The sequence below is a fragment of the Typopeltis vanoorti genome, chromosome 20 (genome assembly GCF_054136105.1).
Source record: "Typopeltis vanoorti isolate ZY-2024b chromosome 20, IOZ_Tvanoo_1.0, whole genome shotgun sequence".
Classification (NCBI taxonomy): domain Eukaryota; kingdom Metazoa; phylum Arthropoda; class Arachnida; order Uropygi; family Thelyphonidae; genus Typopeltis; species Typopeltis vanoorti.
This window is the reverse complement of record NC_143568.1, coordinates 60,935,462-60,957,524: the sequence shown is the minus strand read 5'-3', so window position 1 is coordinate 60,957,524 and position 22,063 is coordinate 60,935,462. Positions and strand designations below refer to the sequence as shown.

At 35.7% G+C, this 22,063-nt stretch overlaps 1 protein-coding gene across 1 annotated transcript in view; it reads left to right on the top strand.

Annotated features, from left to right (window-relative positions):
* LOC150095481 (glycosyltransferase 25 family member-like) overlaps window positions 1–22,063 on the top strand; it is a 218,152-nt gene that overhangs the window by 113,687 nt on the left and 82,402 nt on the right. Inside the window, exon 7 of the mRNA XM_090410197.1 lies at window positions 4,788–4,870. Within this exon, the coding sequence (XP_090266323.1) occupies window positions 4,788–4,870 (83 nt within the window). The remainder of the gene's footprint in view (window positions 1–4,787; window positions 4,871–22,063) is intronic.

The following is a 22,063-nucleotide window of genomic DNA, read 5'->3' as shown; positions in this document are numbered from 1 at the left end:
TTCCGAGAACGGGGAGAGTCACGTTCCTGCGAGCCTGCAGTTCTGACGATGATGGGAAGTTAGATAGCAGCAGAGACTGTCTTTTCGAGATGTCCTACAGTATGATTCTTCGATGATCTGTGTGTGTGTGCACTGTAGTATTGCTGCTGTAACCTAGAGCTCGATCAGAAATTTTTTTTGGAAGAAGCCGAATGTGCCCGTATACCTTTAGGATCTAGGACTATATGTAATGAGCTGACAAGATTGTAAGCAAGATGTTTTATGTTAATTCGTAGATTTTGAAAAACTAAGCAATGAATTGGTTCTATTGTCGATTAGCAAAGAAAGTATTAGAGAAGTCAGAAAGCCGTACTTCTGTTTGAATGTGAATAAGTAGTATATAGAGTTTTAAGGAATTTGCTAATGTTGCGTAATACAAAGAAATTGAATGTGGATTAAGCATTTAAGTTTTTCCTGTTTATGTCATGAGTAAAGATAAAGTGTGTTTAAATCTATCCACGTGTCTGAAAATTTATGTGAAATTTTAATGTCTTTGTCTTAAAGCTTAAGTGAAAATGCTTGAATGATCGTATGGAGAATTAGACACGTGATTTGTATTGTCTCCATTGTTATCAAGTTGTATTAGGCTGAACCAGACACTTGATATGTGCAGTTTAAATTTTGTAATTAATTTGTCTTAGAATGAATAAAAGTGTTTGTTTTGTTAATAGCTTGCCTGATCTTGCTTTACCAATGCTCTGTCTCATAAAATAGAATCTGTGTGACCAAAGAATAGTGATAGCCACGACTGACTGATATTAAGAATTAGGAGTTGCTTGAATTAGAGTTAATTTAAGAGATTTTCTCGTGCTTAGCTGAATGGTTCTCTTGCATGTAAGAAAAAGAAAAACAATTCTTTTACATGATCCTTAATGGCACAGTCGAAAAGAAAAATAAATTTTTAAGGATCAGTACAAGTGAAATACTGCAAGTAGATTAGGGAATTGATTCCAGCCAAAAGCTTTTCCTGTGTCTACACTTTGAGCACATGAAATAGCTAAAAGTATAGACTAAAAGGATTAAGAATAATCACAAGTTTTGTGCATGAACTAGCTCAAGCAACGACAATAAACTCGGTATTACGACTGATAAGAAAAAAGACGTTGCATAGGTGCAGTCCGACGTTAAATGATAATAAATAACAAAATAATATCAATAATATTAAAATTAAAGGATAGATATTATTACAGTAGCTATAGTGGAGAACAGTAAACACAAAGAAGCTTCTTGAATGTCAAGCAGTTTCAAGTACACTGATGGGGAACAAATTTCAGAATAGGAAGTTGGATAATGATATACTTATTTGTGCCTGGTTTCCACAGAAAGTTGTACCTTCTTTGGAACTACAGGAAGTTCTATGAAGAGATAGTGAAATTTTCCAAGTCATTAGTGGGCACCGGACAAAAAGGAAAAGCTGGTTCTTACTGGAGATCTAAACAGCAGGGTAGGAAATATAGAAATAGAAAACAGACATATAGAAATGTTTTGGGAAAATATGAAGAAAAGAACAAAGCTAATAATGATGGTTAAGTACCTGTTGGGTTTCCAGTCAGAATATATAAATAGAATTAAAAAATTATATAAAATAAGTGGATATTAAATTCAACATTATTTCAAAGCTGAACACAGAAACTATAAAAGTTTCATATGAAATTTGACCAGAGAGCTTATGGGAATACACTTGCCAACATTTATGAATTGCTCTAGCTGGACCATAGGAAACATAATCGCATTGCCCAAGCATCCATTATATTTGCCTCCTATTGGTCCATTTTGATAAGGTTTCACTGACCTGACTGCTGTTTCAAACTGGTTGGTTTTTGTCAGAGACCAAGCAGAAACCTTATGAGAGCAAAAACGTTTTTTCAATACTGAGGAACTTGAAGTGTCTGAGAGGTGTATTTTTCGTAAGTGAAGTCTCAGTCTACGCATAAAAGTATTTACTAAAATAAAGGGCCAAAAGGCTTCACTTCGGTGATGCAAAATTATATAAATTAAGTGGATATTAAATCCAACATTATTTCAAAGCCTAATACAGAAATAAATGCTGGCGAGTGTATTCCTGTAAGCGCTCTGGTCAAATTTCATACAAAACTTTTATAGTTTCTGTATTCAGCTTTGAAATAATGTTGGATTTAGTATCTGCTTAATTTATATAATTTTGCATCACCAAAGTGAAACCTTTTGGCTGTTTATTTTAGAATTAAAAAATATTATGAAGAACTTTACAGCAGTGATAAAGAAAGAAATTTAGAGCTTGAAGAAGCATTGTCAATTGGACATGACAAAAGTTATGATAGAGGAATTTGAGGAAGCTTTGAAAACATTGAAGCAGAGGAAGATGGGATACAAGTGGAATAATTGAAATTTGGAGGGGAAGCAGTGACTGAATACTTCATAAGACTTTTCACACATTTTTCAAAACAGGGAAAAATCCCAGTAGCACACAGTAATGCATGTATAATGTTATTTATAAAAAAATATGAAAACAAGAATACTAAAAATTATAGACCTGTTAGTTTATTATCAGCATTATACAAAACATTTACGAAACTAATAACAGAATAATGTAACAGCTCGAGTATATGTGATCGGAAGAGCAGGCAGGGTTTAGACAGCATTACAATACCATTGATCATGTTCATAGTCTTTTAGAGCAAATCATAGAAAACAAACAAACAAACATTTGTTTGTTCTTTGTTGTAATTTGTTCTTTGTAATGTTTTTGTTGACAAAGGCTAAACAGAGAGGTTTATTATATTCATAATAAACCTCTCCATTTAGCCTTTGTTGACTTGGAAACAGCACTTGACTCCATCAAAACCTCAGATATCCTAGAATCACTGATAAAACAGGGAATAGAAGAAACATACATAGAAACCTCTGTCATTTAGCTGCATAATAAAAGTGAAAATTTTCCGGTAGATGTATAAGACAGGGAGATAAATCTTTACATCTACCTAGGTAGATGTAAAGAATCCCAAATTCTTTACATCTACCTGTAAGGCAGATGTAAAGAGTTTGGGAGTTAGCAATTTAACACTAATAAAAAGAATTATTCTGGAAGGATAGATAAGTAAAGAGGATAGATTTGTATGTTTGACTGGGACAAATTATAAAAACTAAAGATGTACAAATAGAAGAAATGAAAAGAAAGATACAGCTAGAGGATGGATGGCTTTCCTGATGATGATGAAGGATATCTTCATCATGATCATCCCATTACTTTGATGAGGAAAGCTTTCAATCAACATAACTTAAAATATGATTCACAAATTCAATGTTATCAAAAGAAGAATGATTACTATTCTTAAATGTTAAAAAAAAAAAAAAAAAAAAAAAAGCTGCCCTACTTCTAAAGTCTATAGAAAACAAAAATGTAATCCATGATGAAAATTTTGATAGTACAGTTGACTCTCAAATGACAAAATGTTGATTACTGATGTTTAAGTTGGTGTTTACTAAAAAAGCATCTTTTCATTCATCTAACAAAGTCAAAAAACATGATTGTCATATTTCAGCTCTAAAGAATCCAGTTTTCTGTCCGGTTTGAAATAGAGCAAAACTCATTGGGACCTCAGGAGAAATTTGCTGCACTGAATAGTTGTTACAGCGAAACAAATAAATTTCTTGGCATTTTACGAGAGGTAAATCTTAGACACTCTGAAACTCTGGTACTGCCTCGATCTCGAGGAAATTCCATTGTCCCTCAGAGGTACCACGTGCTACCCGATAGTGTATTACGGAGATAAAGCAACAAAGGTTTAAAATAAGTGTGAATAAGAAGAAGTGACACAACATAAATGACGCAGCGGTAGGATAGTTATAATAAGGAAGAAAAGATTACAACATAAATAGTGCAGCCGATAAGGTTAATATAGAAGGAGGTTTAGGTAGAAAAGATTGAATAAAAAAAATACAACCGTTGTACAGTAAATGACAAGAATCGTTACAACACCTGTATTATTTTAGACTTTTAACTGTTTCAATATTCACTGACATTCAATACAAGATGATTTCTTGATTCAGTTATTAATAGTTTATGTACAGTGTTTCTACATTGGTCTTCCTTGTATTTGCATATCATTATTATGAAGAAGCTGCCAGTCTGATTAACTGTAAAACACATCACCAATTTGTCTGTGTTATTTAATAGCAGTAAATTCTCAATTACTTAATTCAGTATAGTTATCATGAAATTGTTCCTTTTGTAGTTGTTTAGAGTTCATTATTCGTACTTTGCTTTGTTGAGTAAATTTAAAATTTCTGAACAGATATCTTTAAAAATAATAATAATTTAATGATTAGCAAATTTGCTAAGCTGAATTTTGATGTTAATCTTGTAAACCATATTGCATTCTTTTACATATTATTCTTTCAATACTTTCAGTTTTGTTAAACTTTCAGCACTAAATATATGTCAAAGAAAAATGTTTTTTCCAATATTCCTTATGATGTGTGTGTGAGAGAGATTCTATTGATCTAGATCCCCTCTTCTCATGGCTAAGATCTCTAGATTATACATCTTGCATAGAGTTTCTTCTCCACCTTAAAGTTAAAACTAAACTGTTAACTTTCATCACATGAGCAGTGCACAATGTGTATTGATAGTAGATATTGGGTTAGTTACTGTTAATTGATGATATCAGTAATTTTGATATTGCTGTTCTGAGATATTTTTTCTTCTAGATGTGTTTGCTGTCAGAACTTTGAAATCAAGAAATTTAAATACATTTTAATTTTCCTAGTTGAGGAATCACCTCTTCACATCTCTCCTCATCTACAGCACTTTGTTCCAAAGAAAGAAAAGGATACTCTTGGATTTGATGAGGTAAAAAAAAACTTGATTTTATGACATATCTTTCATTATAAAAAAAATCTGCTGTTGTGATCTGTTATTATAAATCCACTCATTTTTTTAGTTATTAAAATTAAAAGTAAAAATGTTTTATTTATTTATTCTTCTTCTTGGCTTCGCTTATTAGACAATTGTTTGCCTGTAATGTTTTCAAGGGTTTAAAAAGTCTTCTTCCCATCTCCTCGTGGGTCTTCCTCTTGATCGGTGTCCCTTTTGTTTATATTTCCAGGCAATACTTGGCCATCTGTCCTCATTCATTCTTTCTACATGGTTTTTCCAATTCTTAATTGTGGATAATTGTTTTCTTATTTCTTATGTTGTCTATTCTTTTATATCTGCAAACAATCTTAAAAACTTCATTTCTGCAGCTTCCACTTGTCTTTTTCTTGTTCTCCCCAAGTCCATGTTTCACTGCCATATTTCAGGATTGGTTTGGCTATTATTTTATATAGTTTTATTTGGGTTGTTCTAGACATCTGTTTATTGAAATGTCTGTTCAAAGTTCCAGTGACTGCTAGGAATTTTTGCTTTTTATATGCAATGTCAATTTCTCCATTGGGACTTATGTAATTTCCTAGATATTTAAATTTTTTCACTTGTTTTATTACTTTGTTAGTATAGGGAGTAGGCAAGGCCGTATTTTAGCCCTATCTAACGTTTTGGAGACTGAGTGGGCATTTCAATCTCCACTGGTAGCCAATCAGAGATAGCTGACCCAAAGCTGTCACTAATTAATCGGCACTCAGTGAAGGCGGTGGCTAGTAAGTGCCGCCATCTGATGATCCCTAACACAATATATTTAATGTCTGAAAATAGTGTGGGTTCAACGGCTGATTTTCTTGAGTTTAGGACGAAAAACCTTCTAGCCTGTGCCAGAGATCGACTAACTCTGGTACCGGTCGAGAAAAGGCTTAGAAAAAGTTCCTCTAGTCAGCGACTAGATTTGAACACCTTTTGTCATGCGGTCAAGCGCTGTAGAGTGCAAACGCCACTTCTACTGAGCTACACAGGCTCTTGGTCGTTTCATTATTAATTTTAATATAGGTTTCTTCCATTATATTTGCTATTGCTTTTGTGGTTTTCAGGTGGAGCTTTCAATTCATATAGTATATTGATTAATTTTGTTCTGTTGATTTGCTTTTTTCTATTTGTATGCTTTTTCATAATCTAGGAAGGCCATATATGTTGGCAGGTTAAATTCTATCCTTTATTCTATAATTTGCTTGAGTGTAAATGTGGGATCTGCACAGGATCTTCCTTTCCTAAAGCCATCTTGTTGTTCTCTTAATGTTCTCCATTTAACCCCTATTTGTTTTACTATTCGGACCCTAGGTATACAATCAGCCATAACCTCCTGTAAATGCTTCTTGACCACTTCCCATGCTCTATCGACATCCAGCCCTTGCAGTTTTATATGCCATGGCACTGAACCAAGCAATCTCCTAAGCTTGTCATACTTGCCAGCACAGTAATTCCACATATACCCTGTCTTAATTGAAAATTCCACACCTTTAGCCACCTCCCAGGTCAAGACCCAAGACCTTATGATCACTCTCACCAATAGGTGGCAACATGGTCATATTCATTACAGTCAAATTCTCAGATGCTCTTACCAGGTCAAGCACTCTCAAATCCCTAGTATTTTCTATTACATGCTGTCTCAGATAGTTATCCCGTAATAATTGAATAAAATCCAGTTCCTTCTTCACATGTGTCCTCTCCTCCTTCTAATCAATGTTACCATAGTTGAAATCGCCCATAATAATTACCCTCCTTCCACTCATTTCATCAATTTGTTTATGCATACTATCTCCACCATCTATTTTATCACCCGGTCTATAGCAGCACCCAACTGTATATTTTGTTCTGCTAGTCACAATCTCACACCAAATTGTCTCAAATGAGCTCTTTTCACTATCCTACAATACAACTTCAATTCTCCTTGGCTACAGTTCATCAGCTATCATCAATAACACTCCTTTCCCCATTTTATTCTCTCTGTCCCTCCTAAACACACTATAACCTACACCATGTTTCCGTCAGCCATGTTTCACTAATGCCAATAACCTGTGGCCAGGAAGAGCCAACCAAGGCCAAAAATTCTTCCTTCTTGTTCCTAATACTCCTGGCATTAGTATACATGAAATGCAGAGGTCCCTTTGTCTCACCCCTATCTTGATGCGTTATTCTAACTATCCCATTCCGATTACTTGTCTTTCGTACTGGCTCGGGTACATTATATACATTCTTACACTCAACTGTCTCACTGATGTCTGCATATCCACTTCCCCCCCCCTCCTTGGTAATTCTAGTTTTCCTGGTTCTGCACATCCATTTTCACTTCATTCAGCAACACGTTTTCCAGTCTCTGCACACCAAATCCATTCAAACACAGGCTATCCACCTTGTATAAATCCTTTCGCCCATCAAACTCATTCCACACGTCCACAAATTCCACACCACACCGTCTGCATAACCTGCGCATAGAGTCATTTGCGATTATGGCCCTCCTTCTAAACTCCTCTCTGTCGTACCACGGCAACAGACTCACCATCCTAACTCTGTCACTTTTTTCTTTTGCTAACAATACTTTCAAGTCCTCTCTCATAAAAAATTTATCTCCTTTCAATTCATTCGTACCCACCGCAACTATCAATTCTTTCACCCTCTGTTTTTGCGCTCTAATACTCTAACTCACATCCTTAAATTTTGCACCCAGTAAGTACGATTGAGTTAAACTCTCATCTATCACACCTCTTAATAATGAGTCATCGTACAACACTCTTTCCTTCATTTCTGAAACTCTCCCACTCTTACGCTTATTTTTCCTTTCAAACACTTGCTAATTTCAATCATCAAAAATGTCACAGATTAGCTTTAATCCAAATTTGGACTTATTGACATTATTATTCATAATTCTTACATGCGGTCTCAATAAATCTTTACAGTTAAAAAAAGTCAGGTTAATTAAATAAGTTAACTTAGAATGGTTAGTTAGAAAACATAGTAGTCATATAAAGCATCATCATCAAATTCCTGATGTGGGGGGGGGGGGGGGTCTGGAAAGTTCTGATAAATACCTAGAGCAAAAATGATATTAAAGCAACTGATATAACCACAAGAAAGAACATTCGAGCATATAAGAACATAAGTTACCTTCATAACTCTGCTACTGGTATGTTCTTTCTTGTGGTTATATCAGTTACTTGAATATCGTTTTTGTTCTTGGTGTTTATCAGAACTTTCAAGACCTCCGTCACATACAGGGGCGTGCCAGTAGTGTTCGGTGCCTGTGTGCAAAACTTTAGTTGGTGCCCCTATCCACCCCTTTAATAAAAAAATCACTTTAAAAAAACTTTTTTTTTAAAGTATTTCCTCTTCTTTGGTGCCTTTACTATCCTGGCACCTGTGTGCATCACATACATTGCACATATGGTCGGCATGCCCCTGATCATATATACACATCCCAAGAGTTGTATAGAATACTATATGATAAGTTTATATTATTGTTAACTTCCTACCAGCAGTGCTTCTCCAGTTAGTCTGTAAATGCAATTATAGTCTTAAGTGTTTATTTATTATATTAAGTATTTATATGATTAATCATAAGCGCTTCTATTAAATTACTAATATTTCACTGGATTTCTAGCATGCATCTTCTGAGCACAAATTACAGCTGTTATAAAACACACTTATAAACACATCTATTCTTATTGGCTTAAACCACAATATAAAATGATGGTACAACCATGACAGAATCTCATGCCGGTTGAGGCATCACCCGGTTGAACAAAGCCCCTGTTGTTTTCGACAGGGAACCAGGATGAACAGAGGAGAATAAGTACCAGATCGACATAATAGGGGTGACTGAAACAAAAAAAGACACACTGGTGAGATCTTTCTGAGCAATAAATACAAAATGTTATATTCAGGCAATGACAATTAAGGAAAAGAAGGAGTAGCTATAGTATTCAGCGCTAAATATGAGGCTTATCTTCTTGCATGGAAGGCATTATCAAGTAGAGTGATGTGGGCAAATATCAGAATGGGAAACTGGACAGTGAGACTTATTTGTGCCTATGATCCCACAGAAGGTTCTGCTAAAGTAGAAGTGGAGGAACTTTTTGAGGCCTTTGAGAGAGCAACTGACACAATGAAAAAAGAAAAGTTGGTCCTAATTGGGAATAGCAGAGTAGGAAATGATTGTCAGACATACAAAACTATTTTGGGAAAATGTGGCGAAAAGAACAAAGATAATAATGATGACAAATACCTGTTGGATTTCTGTTCAGGACATGGACTGGTTATTAGTGACACATTGTTCAACATAAAAACATACAAATTCATGTGGAGAGAAGAGGCAAGGAATAAAAAAAGTCTCATTGACTATGTTATTATTGATAGTGATGTTTTCTCACTGGTGCATGACACTAGAGTGTACAGAGGATTTGAAATCGGAAGCGATCACTATTTAGTCTTGAGCAGGATAAAATTGAATTTCATGTTGAAAAGAAGACATGTAGGAAAGTTTTAAAGCAAATAAAAGTTGAGCAGCTCTCAGATGTGAACTGTAGACTAAAATACACGAACATTATTCAAGAAAAAATGAAAGAAATGAAAACTTTGAAAATTCAGTGGAAAATCCTGAAGAAAACATTGATTGATTCAGCCAGAGAGGCATGTGATGAGATTGTCTACAAAGATCGAAAAATCAGAACTCCATGGTGGACACAGTAAGTTAAAGAGGCAGTGAAGGGAAAAGAAGAAAGCATATTGAAAGTTCTGGTGAATAAGTCAGCTTGTGCTCTTAGAGAATACAGAGACAAATGTAAGAAAGCTAAAAACTGTGTAAAACTAGCTAAACAAAAATCATGAGAAGACTTTGGTAAGAACATAGAAAATAAATATCAAGAAGGTGGCAAGATATTCTGGAAGTTGTTGAAAAAGCTCAGAAATGGAGGAAAGATTGCTGTAAAAGGAATTAGAGATGATAAAGGTGACATGAAAACTGGAGAAAACGATATCCTTGATATATGGAGTAATTACTTCGAAAAATTGCTAAATGAAACAATCAGTGCCAGCACACTGGCAAAAAACACTCAACAGGCATGCAATCAGGAATAGATATCCATACTTGAAGTAGAAAAATCTATCAAAAGTCTGAAATGTGGAAAGGCGGCTGTAGTATGTGATATTCGACCAGAAATGCTCAAGTATGGGTGTATAAAAGTCTTACAGTAGCTGCACTGAATAGTTCAGAAGGCCTGGACAGAGGAACAAATTCCAGATAATTGGAGTAGAACTCTCATAGTACCCAAATAAAAAGGGAAATAAAACTGAATGTGAGAATTACAGAAGTATTTCCCTACTGAGTGTTGTGGTAAGATTTATGCAAGTATCTTTGAGAAACAGTTTAGATGGATTGCAGAAGGGAAGCTTGGTGAAGAACAAGCTGGATTCATGCAAAATTTGAGGCTGTCAGAATCAGATTTTCACTTTACGACAAATAGTTCAGAAATCATGGGAATATAATGAAGATCTGTATTTAAGTTTGTAGTCTGGATGATCTGGACAAGATGCCAAGAGAAAAGCTATTTAAAATGCTACAGTTGTATGGCATCAATGGGACATTATATCAAGCAATATTAAATCTTTATTTGAGTTGTAAGTCAGCAGTTAGAATTGAAGGAAGTACAGGAAGATAGTTTGATGTTAAATCTGGTTTCAGACACTACTGGGAGCCAAGCCTGTCATTTTTTTGACCGCCTGGCTGATATGTGCAATTAGAAAGGAAATTGTACATTAACACCTCTGTTATTCATTATCTGTATGGATCACATTAGGAAGGAAAATGATATTAAGCCTGATATCAAAATTGGAGATGTTAATCTTAGCTATTTACTTTATGCAGATGATGTTATACTTCTAAATAAATCCAGTACAAGTCTGCAAGATTCCCTGACTAAGTTGTAATAAATTTGGTATGAAAAAAATCAGTAATAGCAAGACGAAGACAATGAAAATAGACAGAAGCATTGAAAATATGAACTGCATTGTGAAATGGAACCTGTAAAACAAGTGAAACATTTTGGCTACTTTGGCATGATTTTTAGTGAAGATGGTAAATTAAATATAGAAATAGACAAATGAATCAACAAAACTGGTATAGTAGCTTACTTGGGGGAAAAAATGATTAAAACCTAGCTTATAAAATTGCTTGGTATCTTTAACATAGTATATACCCAAGGTAAAAAACTTTCTACATCTTACTCTCATCCTGAGATTTTTATTTAATAAGGTCAAAGCACCTTGTGGCAACTTGTTTAGGTAAAATTTATAAGCTCTACATTACTTCAACCTTGGCATTTTTAGGTCTGGTTCCTACCGATGAGACCTCAATAAAGGTTGAAACCAGTCTGGGTAGTGACCCTTGCCTTTAATGCATATCATACGTCTCTGCAAGGGAATGTGCTTTGCATTAGGGGAAAATACTAAGGAAAGTGATTGGAACTTACTCCACCTTTTCCACGAGTTGCTAGGACTTGCACTATGTGCAGGTGCAAACTTGTCTTACTTGTCTGTTTGCTTACTTTGAGGAAAAAAAAATGATTAAAACCTAGCTTATAAAATTGCTTGGTATCTTTAATATAGTATATACCCAAGGTAAAAAACTTTCTACAGTGTTCAAACTAATTTTAACTTATGGATCTGAGAGCTAGGTTACAAATGAAATACTTGATCAAAACTGGAGCTTCTGATATGAGAGTTCTGAGAAAGATTAGTAGAGTGAAGAGATTGCATCAATGGCACTATCATTAAAAATGAGGATATTAGGAAAGAACTTGCAATTGTTAGCATTCAGGAATGTGTTAGCAGAGCTAATTTCAGGTGGTATGGTCACTTTATGGTTGAACAACGGGAAGGAGTGATGACAAGGGGACCATCCCTGGAAGTTACAAAAGGAAACTGTGAGCAAGAGGGTGAGGAGTGGTTTCTTTGCATTGAGGATGGTTGAACCATGGAGTGCATTGCCTGATAGAGTGGTGAGAGCGAGAACGGTCAATGAGTTTAAGGAATGGTATGATAGACTTTGTTTCCTAGGAGGGACCTCCCACGATGAGTCTTGATAGACTTTGTGTTTCTTAGGAAGGACCTCCCATGATGAGTCTTTTGACTCCATGGAGGCTTGAATAATAATAATAATAATTAAACAGAATGGGAGAGGAAAGATTAGCAAAACAAGTGTTCTCTTCAAGGTTTTCAGGAAAAAGTCTCAGAGGAAGACCAAAGTATAGGTGGATTGATGTAGTAAAAAGTGCCTTAGAAGACAGAAATATAAGATCTGATAAAGTTGGAGTCTTGACAGGTAACAGATTGATTTGGAGAAAATTGTAGATAGGAAGTTAGTAATGATGTAAGTTTTTCATGTAGTCCTATTGTAGCCTGTACATCCCTAGAGGATACATGTCAGGAATTTGATGATGATAAAACACACAGCAATTAACTAGGTTGTTATAGAAACAATTGAAATTGTATCAGAAAATGTTCTATCAGTGCATGGACTGGATAAAATTAATTAAATTAATATTAAATTAAAATAAAATTAATTCAGAAACAAGCTAAATGTAAGCTCTGAATGACTCTCCCTGATTTTTGAATGCAATCATACTTATTGAGGTAGGTTAGGGAAGTATTTCATAGTCAATGCTGATTGTAAAAATAGTCTTTTAGCCCTCTAGTGACTTCTGTGAAGGGGCATGGGTGCTGAATTGTCGTGAAATACCTCCTTGTGGTGCACCCGGCGACTTCTTTGGTAGTTAAACTTTCATGACTACTGGGAGCCAAGCATGTCATTTTTTTTTGACCTCCCAGCTAATATGTGCAAATAGAAAGGAAATTGTAACCAGAAGAAACGAAGCAGACCTTTTCGAAAAGGTTCCAAAACTGAACCAAAAAATAAGGGAAACTGAATTCACCCTATGGATACTGCAAATTAATATAGAGGGTGTCTCTCAAGCCAAAAGTGAACTACTTGGAATAATCTGCAGTACAAATAACATTGATATAATCTATGTCCAGGAACTACATATCACCAAAGAATATGAGATTACCACAAGAGTTAATATCACTGGCTACAGGTCTGGGCTACATGTCCTGTCACCAATATATGGTTCTGCTATATATGTGTAAGAGAACATGGAAAACTGCAAAATATTATACTTTTCTAATCATAATAACATCGAGATCATCACAGAAAGGCAGCTGGCACAACCATAGTGTCAGTTTACAAAACACAACGAACTTGGTCTATCCCAGCTCTTCCTGCTCACCAACATCCAGCAGTCCACATAGGAGATTTTAATAGTCAACTGTTACTCCTGTGGCTATTGCAGAAATGATATCAATGGTACTAGACTGATGAAATGGACTTGAAAGCCTGGCTATCACTGGTTTCAAAACGCTGGAACTTTTAAATTAGGTAGATGGAGGAAAGACTCAAACCCTGACCTCTGCTTTGTCACTTTTAACACTGAAGGTAATCCTTTACTCACCGATAGGAAAGTACTCAAACTTTCCTGGATCTCAACATAGACCTGTTATAGTCACTATAGGACACAAACCCCAATTATACAATCTGTGGAAAGACCAAGAGGAAATTTTTGCAAAGCTAACTGATAACAATACTCTAAACAAATTGAATCTAATATCCATTGGGTCCAACCTGAGTTGAAAATTATAAACATTTTGTAGTAGGTGCTGCAAAACAATGTATACCAAGAGGTTTCCAGACACAGTACACTCTATGCTGGTCTCCTGAAACTGAGGAACTATTCAAAAAATACAAAAAAGATCCAGATCCTGAAATTGGAAAAATAATTTTAGAAATGCTTAATGAACAACGACAGCAACAGGCCTTGCTCCGAAAACTTGGAACTGCATCACTTTCTAAGCAGAAAGTTACAGAGATCACTCCTAAAGACATAGCAACTAGAATCCAGCAAACATCTAACAACATAAAGATTAGTGCATCTTATTCTAAAGAAATTAGGACCAAATATATCCATGTTTATAGAAGTGTCAACAAAATAACCACCTCTTAATTCCAGAAAATGAACTGATTCAAGCAATTAAATCACTGAAAAATAACAAAGCAGCTGGCCTGGGCGGTAAATACCCTGAATTCATTAAACATCTTGGATGTAATGCTTGTAAGTGGCTTTTGCAGTTTTTCTGTAAAATTCTAGAAAGTGGGAACATCCCAAAGGAATTCCTGAGGAGCAAAGTTATAACCATCCTAAAACCTAGAAAAGAGCCTACTGATGCAGCAAACTATTGACCAATATCTTTACTAAGTATTCCCTATAAACTTTTTGAGCGATTACTCTATAATCGAATTTATCCATTGATTAATGCCATAGTACCAAATGAACAAGTCAGATTCAGAGACTCTCGCAGCTGCTGCGACCAAGTACTTGCCCTTACTGCACATATAGAAGCAGGTTTTCAAAAAAGCTTTAAAACCACAGTAGCATTCATAGTTGTGTCCGCTGCATTCAACACAGTTTGGGTGAACAGACTCATACTGAAATTTACAACTGTAATACAAGACCCAAAGATGATTAACATCCTAAAGCGCATGACATCAAAGTGAAATTCAAGGTACAACTGAATGGTAAAAATAGTCCTTTAAAGTACTAAATAATGGACTACCACAGGTTGAGTGCCATCTCCTCTCCTCTTTAATTTATACATTAGTGACATGCCACAAACCTCCCGAAAGTTCGCATACGCAGATGATCTGGTGTTGGCAACTCAGGCTAAACACCTGAAAGAGGCTGAGATTGTGCTCAGTTCTGACTTTGAAGTTCTGTACAACTATTACACCAAATGGCATCTTTGTCCAAATTCCTCTAAAACTGAAGTTTCCACATTTCACTTGAAGAATCATCAAGCTGATAAACGGCTGAAGGAGAAACTTCAGCCATTTATCTCATTCAAAGGAGAAACTTTGAAGCACAATCCCAATCCAAACTATCTCGGAGTCACCTTAGATCACTCTTTAGCCTTCAGGAAACACCTGGAAAATGTCTGCCAAAATCTAAAAACTAGGAATAATATCATCAGGAAGCTTGTGTGTTAGGCTGGGGGGAGAGGGGGGGGGGAGCAGGAGCCAACCAACACTTTAAAATCTGCTGCCCATGCTCTAGTGTACACTTGTACAGAATTGTGTGCTCCAGTGTAGTATTCAAGTTACCATGTCAGCAAGGTCGATGTGCAACTTAACGATATCATGAGAATTATCACAATTGCATAAAGTCTACACCTGTTGAGTGGCTACCAGCACTCACTAACATCATACCACCAGACATAAGGAGGAAAGCTGCCGCTAACAGAGAGTGGATAAAATGTATGAGAAAAAACTTACCCATCCATGAGGACCTCCAAAATCTACCACCTATTCGCTTAATGTCCTGCAACTTGATCTGAAAAAATCTGCAACCACCTGAAACTGAATGGAAGAATTGCTGGCTTACTTCAACAATAAAAAAATGGACACCTCATTACAGACCCCACAACAGAAGCCCCTAGCTTTGACCTGCCCAGACAACAATGGAGCACGCTCAACTGCGTGTCCTCAAGCAGTTGAATGTACTCCATTGTTGTCTGAATAATATCAGAACTGCCCACTGCAGTTCTGAATAATATCAGCACTACAGTCATATGTGCTACCATGATGTGCAAGTGGGACTTGCATCAATTCCCAACATGTGACTGTAGTGCTGATATTATTCAGAACTGCCCACTGCAGAGTTTTAAGGGCACATTGATGGACCTGTTCCAGGCTACACCAGATGCAGTCCAATGGATCAGAGACAATCTGAACTTAAATTTGTGATTTTAGTGTGTGTGTGTATTTTTTGGCCAGTTGCTGGCACAGGCAAGCAGGTTTTTTCTCCCCGAAACTTGGGTTTTTCGTCCCGTAAACCCAGGAAAATCGATCATAGAACCACATTATTTCAGACATTAAATATATTGTGTTAGGATTATGTACCACCAGATGGCGACACTTGTTGAGCTGTCTCTCTTTGCTGCATGCTGCTTAATTAGTGAAAGCCTTGGGCCAGCTATCTCTGATTGGCTACCAGTGGAGATTGAACTGCCCACTCAGTCTCCAAAAGTTAGATAGGGCTAAATCAGCCTCGCCTACTCCCTATATGGGAATAAAAAAGTGTTAGCTGATTTTTATTTTTATTCATTTTTTTCTGTTTTTATATTTCTATTTGCACAAATCTAACCCATATGAAATGTATGTATCCCGAGCATAGTCTGCCAGTTCTGACTTGCTATATTGATGATTATATTAATATATGATGATATATTAATATATGATGATTATATTAATATATTAATATGATGCTATATTAATATCCACCTTGAAGAACAGTTTATGTTCTTCAAGGTGGATATTAATCACCTTACCGGCCATTCTGGATAAAATACGCATCCTCGTACTCTTTGTATCCATCATATATTTCAATGTAATATCGATGGTATTACAATTTTAATATGCACTTCGCATCAAGGTTATCATGAATTATTAGTCAACCCACACTACCAGCCAAGACGGCTATAGACGTCTTGGCTGGTAGTGTGGGTTGACTGATCTATTAGTCTGTCCAAAGTAGGCTAAGTTGCAAGTACCACTCAAGGTTGTACAAAATGAAGCTGATATTCTGGAGAACAGATGAAAATTGCTAGCTGGATGTGTAGCTTGAAAGTGCATATTGATTACGTTTATGAACTTAAGCTGCTTTTTTAGATATAAATTAGTACATCATTTGTCAGATCTTATATTTCATATTGTGATGGACTTGACAATCCAAATTTTTTGAGAGGTGTGATGAGCAGAAGTTTAATGTTTGTTCTCTGGTACTTTGTCAACGAGCGTGTACAAGGGAGGTCTGAAACGTTCTCGGCCTCGACCATAGAAGGCAACACTATTGGCACTTTTTTTTTTTTTTTTTGCTAAGTTGTTACATCTGTCATAAGCATCCATGTGAAATTGCAAGTCATTCTATCAAGTAGTTTGTTTTATACAACTGCCTGAAGCCAAAGTGTGTTGTCTGTATCCATTGAAATGGATAAAAATGAGTATTGTGTTGTGGTTATAAAATTCTTTTTAAAAGAAGGTTTAACGACAAAAGAAATTTATTCGAAGTTCATAAAAGTTTATGGGCACCCTTCTCCATTTTCGACAATTAAGAAATGGGCACCTGAGTTTAAACGCGGCCATACCAGCCTTGAAGATGATCCATGTGAAAGACGTCCAAAAAGTGTAACAACCAGAAAATAATTGATCAGTGCACGATATGATATTAGATGACTGGCAAGTCAAAGTGCATGAAATTGCTGAGACTATAGGCATTTCAAAAGAACATGTAGGATATATTTTGCATGAAGAATTCCAAATGAAAAAGCTTTCTGCAAGATTTTTCATTTGGTCTGGGTGGTCACGCAGATCAAAAACACACTCGCATGAAAATATCTGAACAGTGCTTGGAGCATTTTAAGAAGAATAAAACTGATGTTGTGTGTCGATTTATTATAATGGATAAGACTTGGATTCACCAGTATACACCAGAATCCAAACAGCAGTCAAAACAGTGGCTGGCTGTTCAGTGCCAAAGAAGACAAGGTCATGGCATCTGTGTTTTGGGATGCTAAATGCATTTTATTAATTATCTTGAAAAGGGTAAAACAACAACCAGGGAATATTAATCCAATCCTTTAACCAGACTAGGCTAAAAAATACGTGAGAAAAGACCTTGTTTGCAGAAGGAAAAAAATCATCTTTCATCATCTTTCTTTTGTGAACAGTGCACCTGCCCACAAAGGTGTTTTGGCAATGGGAAGATCTGCACTATGAATTGTTGGACCATCCACCCTGTTCCCCAAATTTGGCTCCCTCTGACTTCTATTTCTTCCCAAAACTAAAACTCTTCCTTGCTGGTAATTTTTCTTCAAATCAAGAGGTGATTGCAGCTGTAGAGGGGTATTTTGCAGATCTTACTGAGGATCGTGTCCCACTACAGGGACAGGATAATGGTAGTGAAACATTGCTGCAATAGATGTATTAGTCTTGAGGAGATTATGTTGAAAAATAAAAAATAATTTTGAAATTATAAAGTCGTTTTTTCATTGTTAATCCGAGAACTTTTCAGACTACCCTCGTATTGGACAATTGCCTTTACTGGCAGATGTACATCAAAGTTCTGCTTATCACACCCAGAAAAACAGGTTGTCTAATCCTTAATAAGAGTACATAACATTTGCTCTTCTCCTTCATCCTTACAACAAGAGTTTCTCACTATCAAAACTTTGGTGGAATCGAATGGCTACAACCTTTGTTCAGAATTCACTAGAAAACATATGGCTCCAATCCCATATATTTCTGATGTCTCCAAAGTTTCTCCACATATCCACATATTTTACTGCCAACAAAATGTCCAATCTCTTGCCATCTATATAGGATAAACCTGAGTCCTTGTTAATGTAATGTAATGTGCTTTGGACAGACAGGCCATTCTGTGGGATAAAAAAAAATTAGTAAACAACAGTATTATACTGAATATTGTAAAACTCAAAAGTTTTTTTTTTTTTGTTGTTGTATCCATTTTGCTGGAATGATATGAGTATTCTGTTCCAAGTGCAGTACTGGTCCTGAGATTGAAATTTGCTCTACCCTGGATGCTAAAGTTTTGAAAATTCCAAGTTTCCTGACAAGATGGTGGTGTGAAGTGGCATGTAGGCATCTGCCTGCATGTGTATAGGCTTACAGTAAACGGAACACATAAGGGACCCATCTGCTTGCCTTGTAACATAAGTATCCAAGAAGGCCAGAGCTCTTTTTCCTGTTCCACAGTGAAACTAATTCAAGGATGGATATTGTTGAGGAGCTGAGTTACAGCTTGTCAGCCATGTGGCCATGTGTATAGAAGATGGCAAAGACATCTTCTATAAATCTCAACCATACTTTGGACTTGACAGATGCTGAATTAAGTGCCAAAGATTCAAATGATTCCATGTATATTAGCACTGGGTGGTGAAAGTGGATAACTTATCACTACATCTTCAATTTGTTTAAAGAGCTAGTGTTTCCAGCTAAAATATCTTGATTTAAGACAGTGCTTAAAGAGTTTGCAAATGTCATGAGGATAAATTTTGAAAAGGATAACTAGTGTATCATCTACTGGAACATTTGTAAAACAATGATACATTGAAGCACACTAATTGATTGTTCTCCTCTATGTAAGATGATGTCTTGCCATGCAGGTTTTTAAGTAAACAATGTCTTGCTGTTGTGTTTGTTGAGTTTGAATGCCAAGTGTTTAGCCAGTTTATGGGTGGGGAAATTTATGACATCCAGAATGGGGTGGAGTGGAGCACCAGGTTTGTGAACTTTAAGTAGACTCTATAGTCTTGGTATATGCAGATAAAAATAATTTGTTTTTTTAATTTTAATAATTTTTTTTGTTGTTTTTTTAGTTTGGACATATTTGCAGTTGGCCAACTTGAAATGTTATCTAGCAGAGTTAATTTTGTTTTTAATTGCTACTCCAAGGTTCTTTACTGTAATCAAATAACTTGATGTATCAGATGACAATTCTTTCCTGTTATTATTGTAGTCATCTGTGTTCATGATTACCGTAGCATTGATCTTGTCTGCTTTCACAGTTGCAATGTTTTGATTTAATTTTAAATTCTAAAGAAGCAACATTCTGCATTGGAGATGTTGCTTCTAGCCTAATGATGTTTGCCATTATCTGTGCACACAAGATTTTTTTTCTGGAGGAATAGCAAAATTAAACCCTAAGAATTTAGGTTTCATTGTATGAAAGTCTATAATTCGATAACTCACCTTGTCTGCTGGAAAGTTGCTAGAGAATTTTCTTCCTTGCAAGCTTGTTGACTTCCTTACTAAACTTTTTATTTTTGTAAAAATATTCTTAGTTCGTTTTCAGCCGATAAGCATTTCAAGAACACTCAAATACTTCACCTTAAGCTTTCTAAGCTGTTCAGGGCTGCCTAAGGTTACCTTTTGCCTTGACCACACTGAAGTATCCTGCAGGCATTTTGTATTTGCTCCTTTAGTAGAGATAGGCTAGCCTTTGTATATATTTTGTGTGCTCAAAAGGTGCAGAAGTTTTGCCTTATCTTTACACAGGTAGGAATTAGACTGTTGTGCCAGCAGTGTTTAAAAAAGTAAGTCTATTAAGGAATTTAGCATGTTTAGCATGTACCTTGTTGAAGGCTTTCGTGTCTTCACTGGCAGCTTTTCCATGAACATGTTATGTTTCCATGTTTAAATTTCTGTAGTTGTTGCTATTATTCATGTCAAAGTTTCTGGAACTGCTTAGACACTGGAATGCATTTAAATAATACACTAGCTAAAATTGATTATTTACAAGCCATTGTTTTGCTAGTTTTAGCTAGCAAAACAATTTTAACAAGGCATTTTAACAATACACACTCAATGAAGACACAGCAAAATAATCTAGATAACAAGGACATTGACATGCATGGAGGGCAAGAATGATACTGCTGTTTGTGGTGATTCTGTTAATGCTGATGGGCAGAAAGGACAGTGTGCCAAAATCTATAAAAGATCGTAGATCATTTTAAAATTTATCCTTGTGCCAGTCTGGATGATTGGCACATGGATAAATTTTGCCATTCAGTATCTAACTCATCATCTCATGAGTAGTGGTTATGGTGATGGGAACAGCTCTCCACTTTGAGCCATATTGCTCTTCCGGAGCTGCGATGACAGGAAGCCTTGCTTCGTGAATATAAAATAATTTTAAATAACCAAAACCTCATCATCATCATCATACATGAATGATATAATCACGTAATCACAAGAAAGATATTTATTTAACCAAATATTTCGGTCTGGAAATAGCAGACCATCGTCGGTGGTATTACAAGAACAGTTTAAAAAATATACAAGCTAGAATACTAACAATAGATCGTTGAAATTAGAACATGCCGCGTGATGTTATATCACTAAGTATGAAACGAAATATTTTGAAGTAGAAACATGATTGAATTTGCTATTAAAAAAAAAAAAAAAAAAAAAAAAAAATTAATGAGTAATCTTGATTAGGCTTTCCCAGATTTTTGATATAGATATGCAGTCATTACGATTCAGGTTGGGATGATGGAGCAAGGCCTCCACGCTTTCCTTGAACAAACGTTCGAACCTATAACGGGATCTATGTAAGAGGCGCGTTTTGGACCAAAGGATGCTGTGGTCAGTTTCAATCCCGTGTTGAGCCAAACCAGACTTTTCAGGTTTATTGTGAAGAATGGATGATTGATGTTCTTGGATTCTTTTTTCAAGAGAACGTCCAGTCTGTCCAAAGTAAGAGAGATCACAGTTGCAAGGAATTTGATAAACTCCAGGAAGAGATAAAGTTGAGCGTTTGTCTTTAGGAGAAGGAAAATGAGAAGACAATTTGTTAATAGGAGAATACGTAGCTGTTAAATCATAATTCTTCAAAATTCTTGCGATAGGTTCTGAAATACCGGAGATATAAGGAATAGGTACTCGACGTATTGAATCTTTGTTGTTTTGTGGAGGATTATAAGATGTAAGAAGACGTTGAATACTTTTTTCAGAAAAGCCATTGAGTTTCATGTGTTGCTGGATAGTAGAAAGTTCTTTCTGTAGATAATCAAAAGTAGAACAATTAGTTTTGGCTCTTTTGATGAGACATTTTATAATTCCTGTTTTATGACATGGATGATGGGCTGATTCTTTCAGAATATAACGACCTGTGAATGTTGGTTTCCTGTATACTGTAGTTGTAAGAATATTTGAAGATGATCGGATGAGGAGAACGTCTAAAAAAGATAACTGGTTGTTTTCTTCTAATTCCATAGTAAACTTTATGCGATGATGTAAGGAATTAATACTGTTTAAAAAGGAAGATAAAGTGTTTTTACTGTGAGGCCAAATAGCAAATATGTCATCTATATATCTTACCCAAAAAGATGGTAGAGGGAAACTAGATGTGAAGAGGACTTTTTCTAAATGTTCCAAATAAAAGTTGGCTAAAGCTGGAGAAAGAGGACTTCCCATGGCTGTTCCTTCTACTTGGC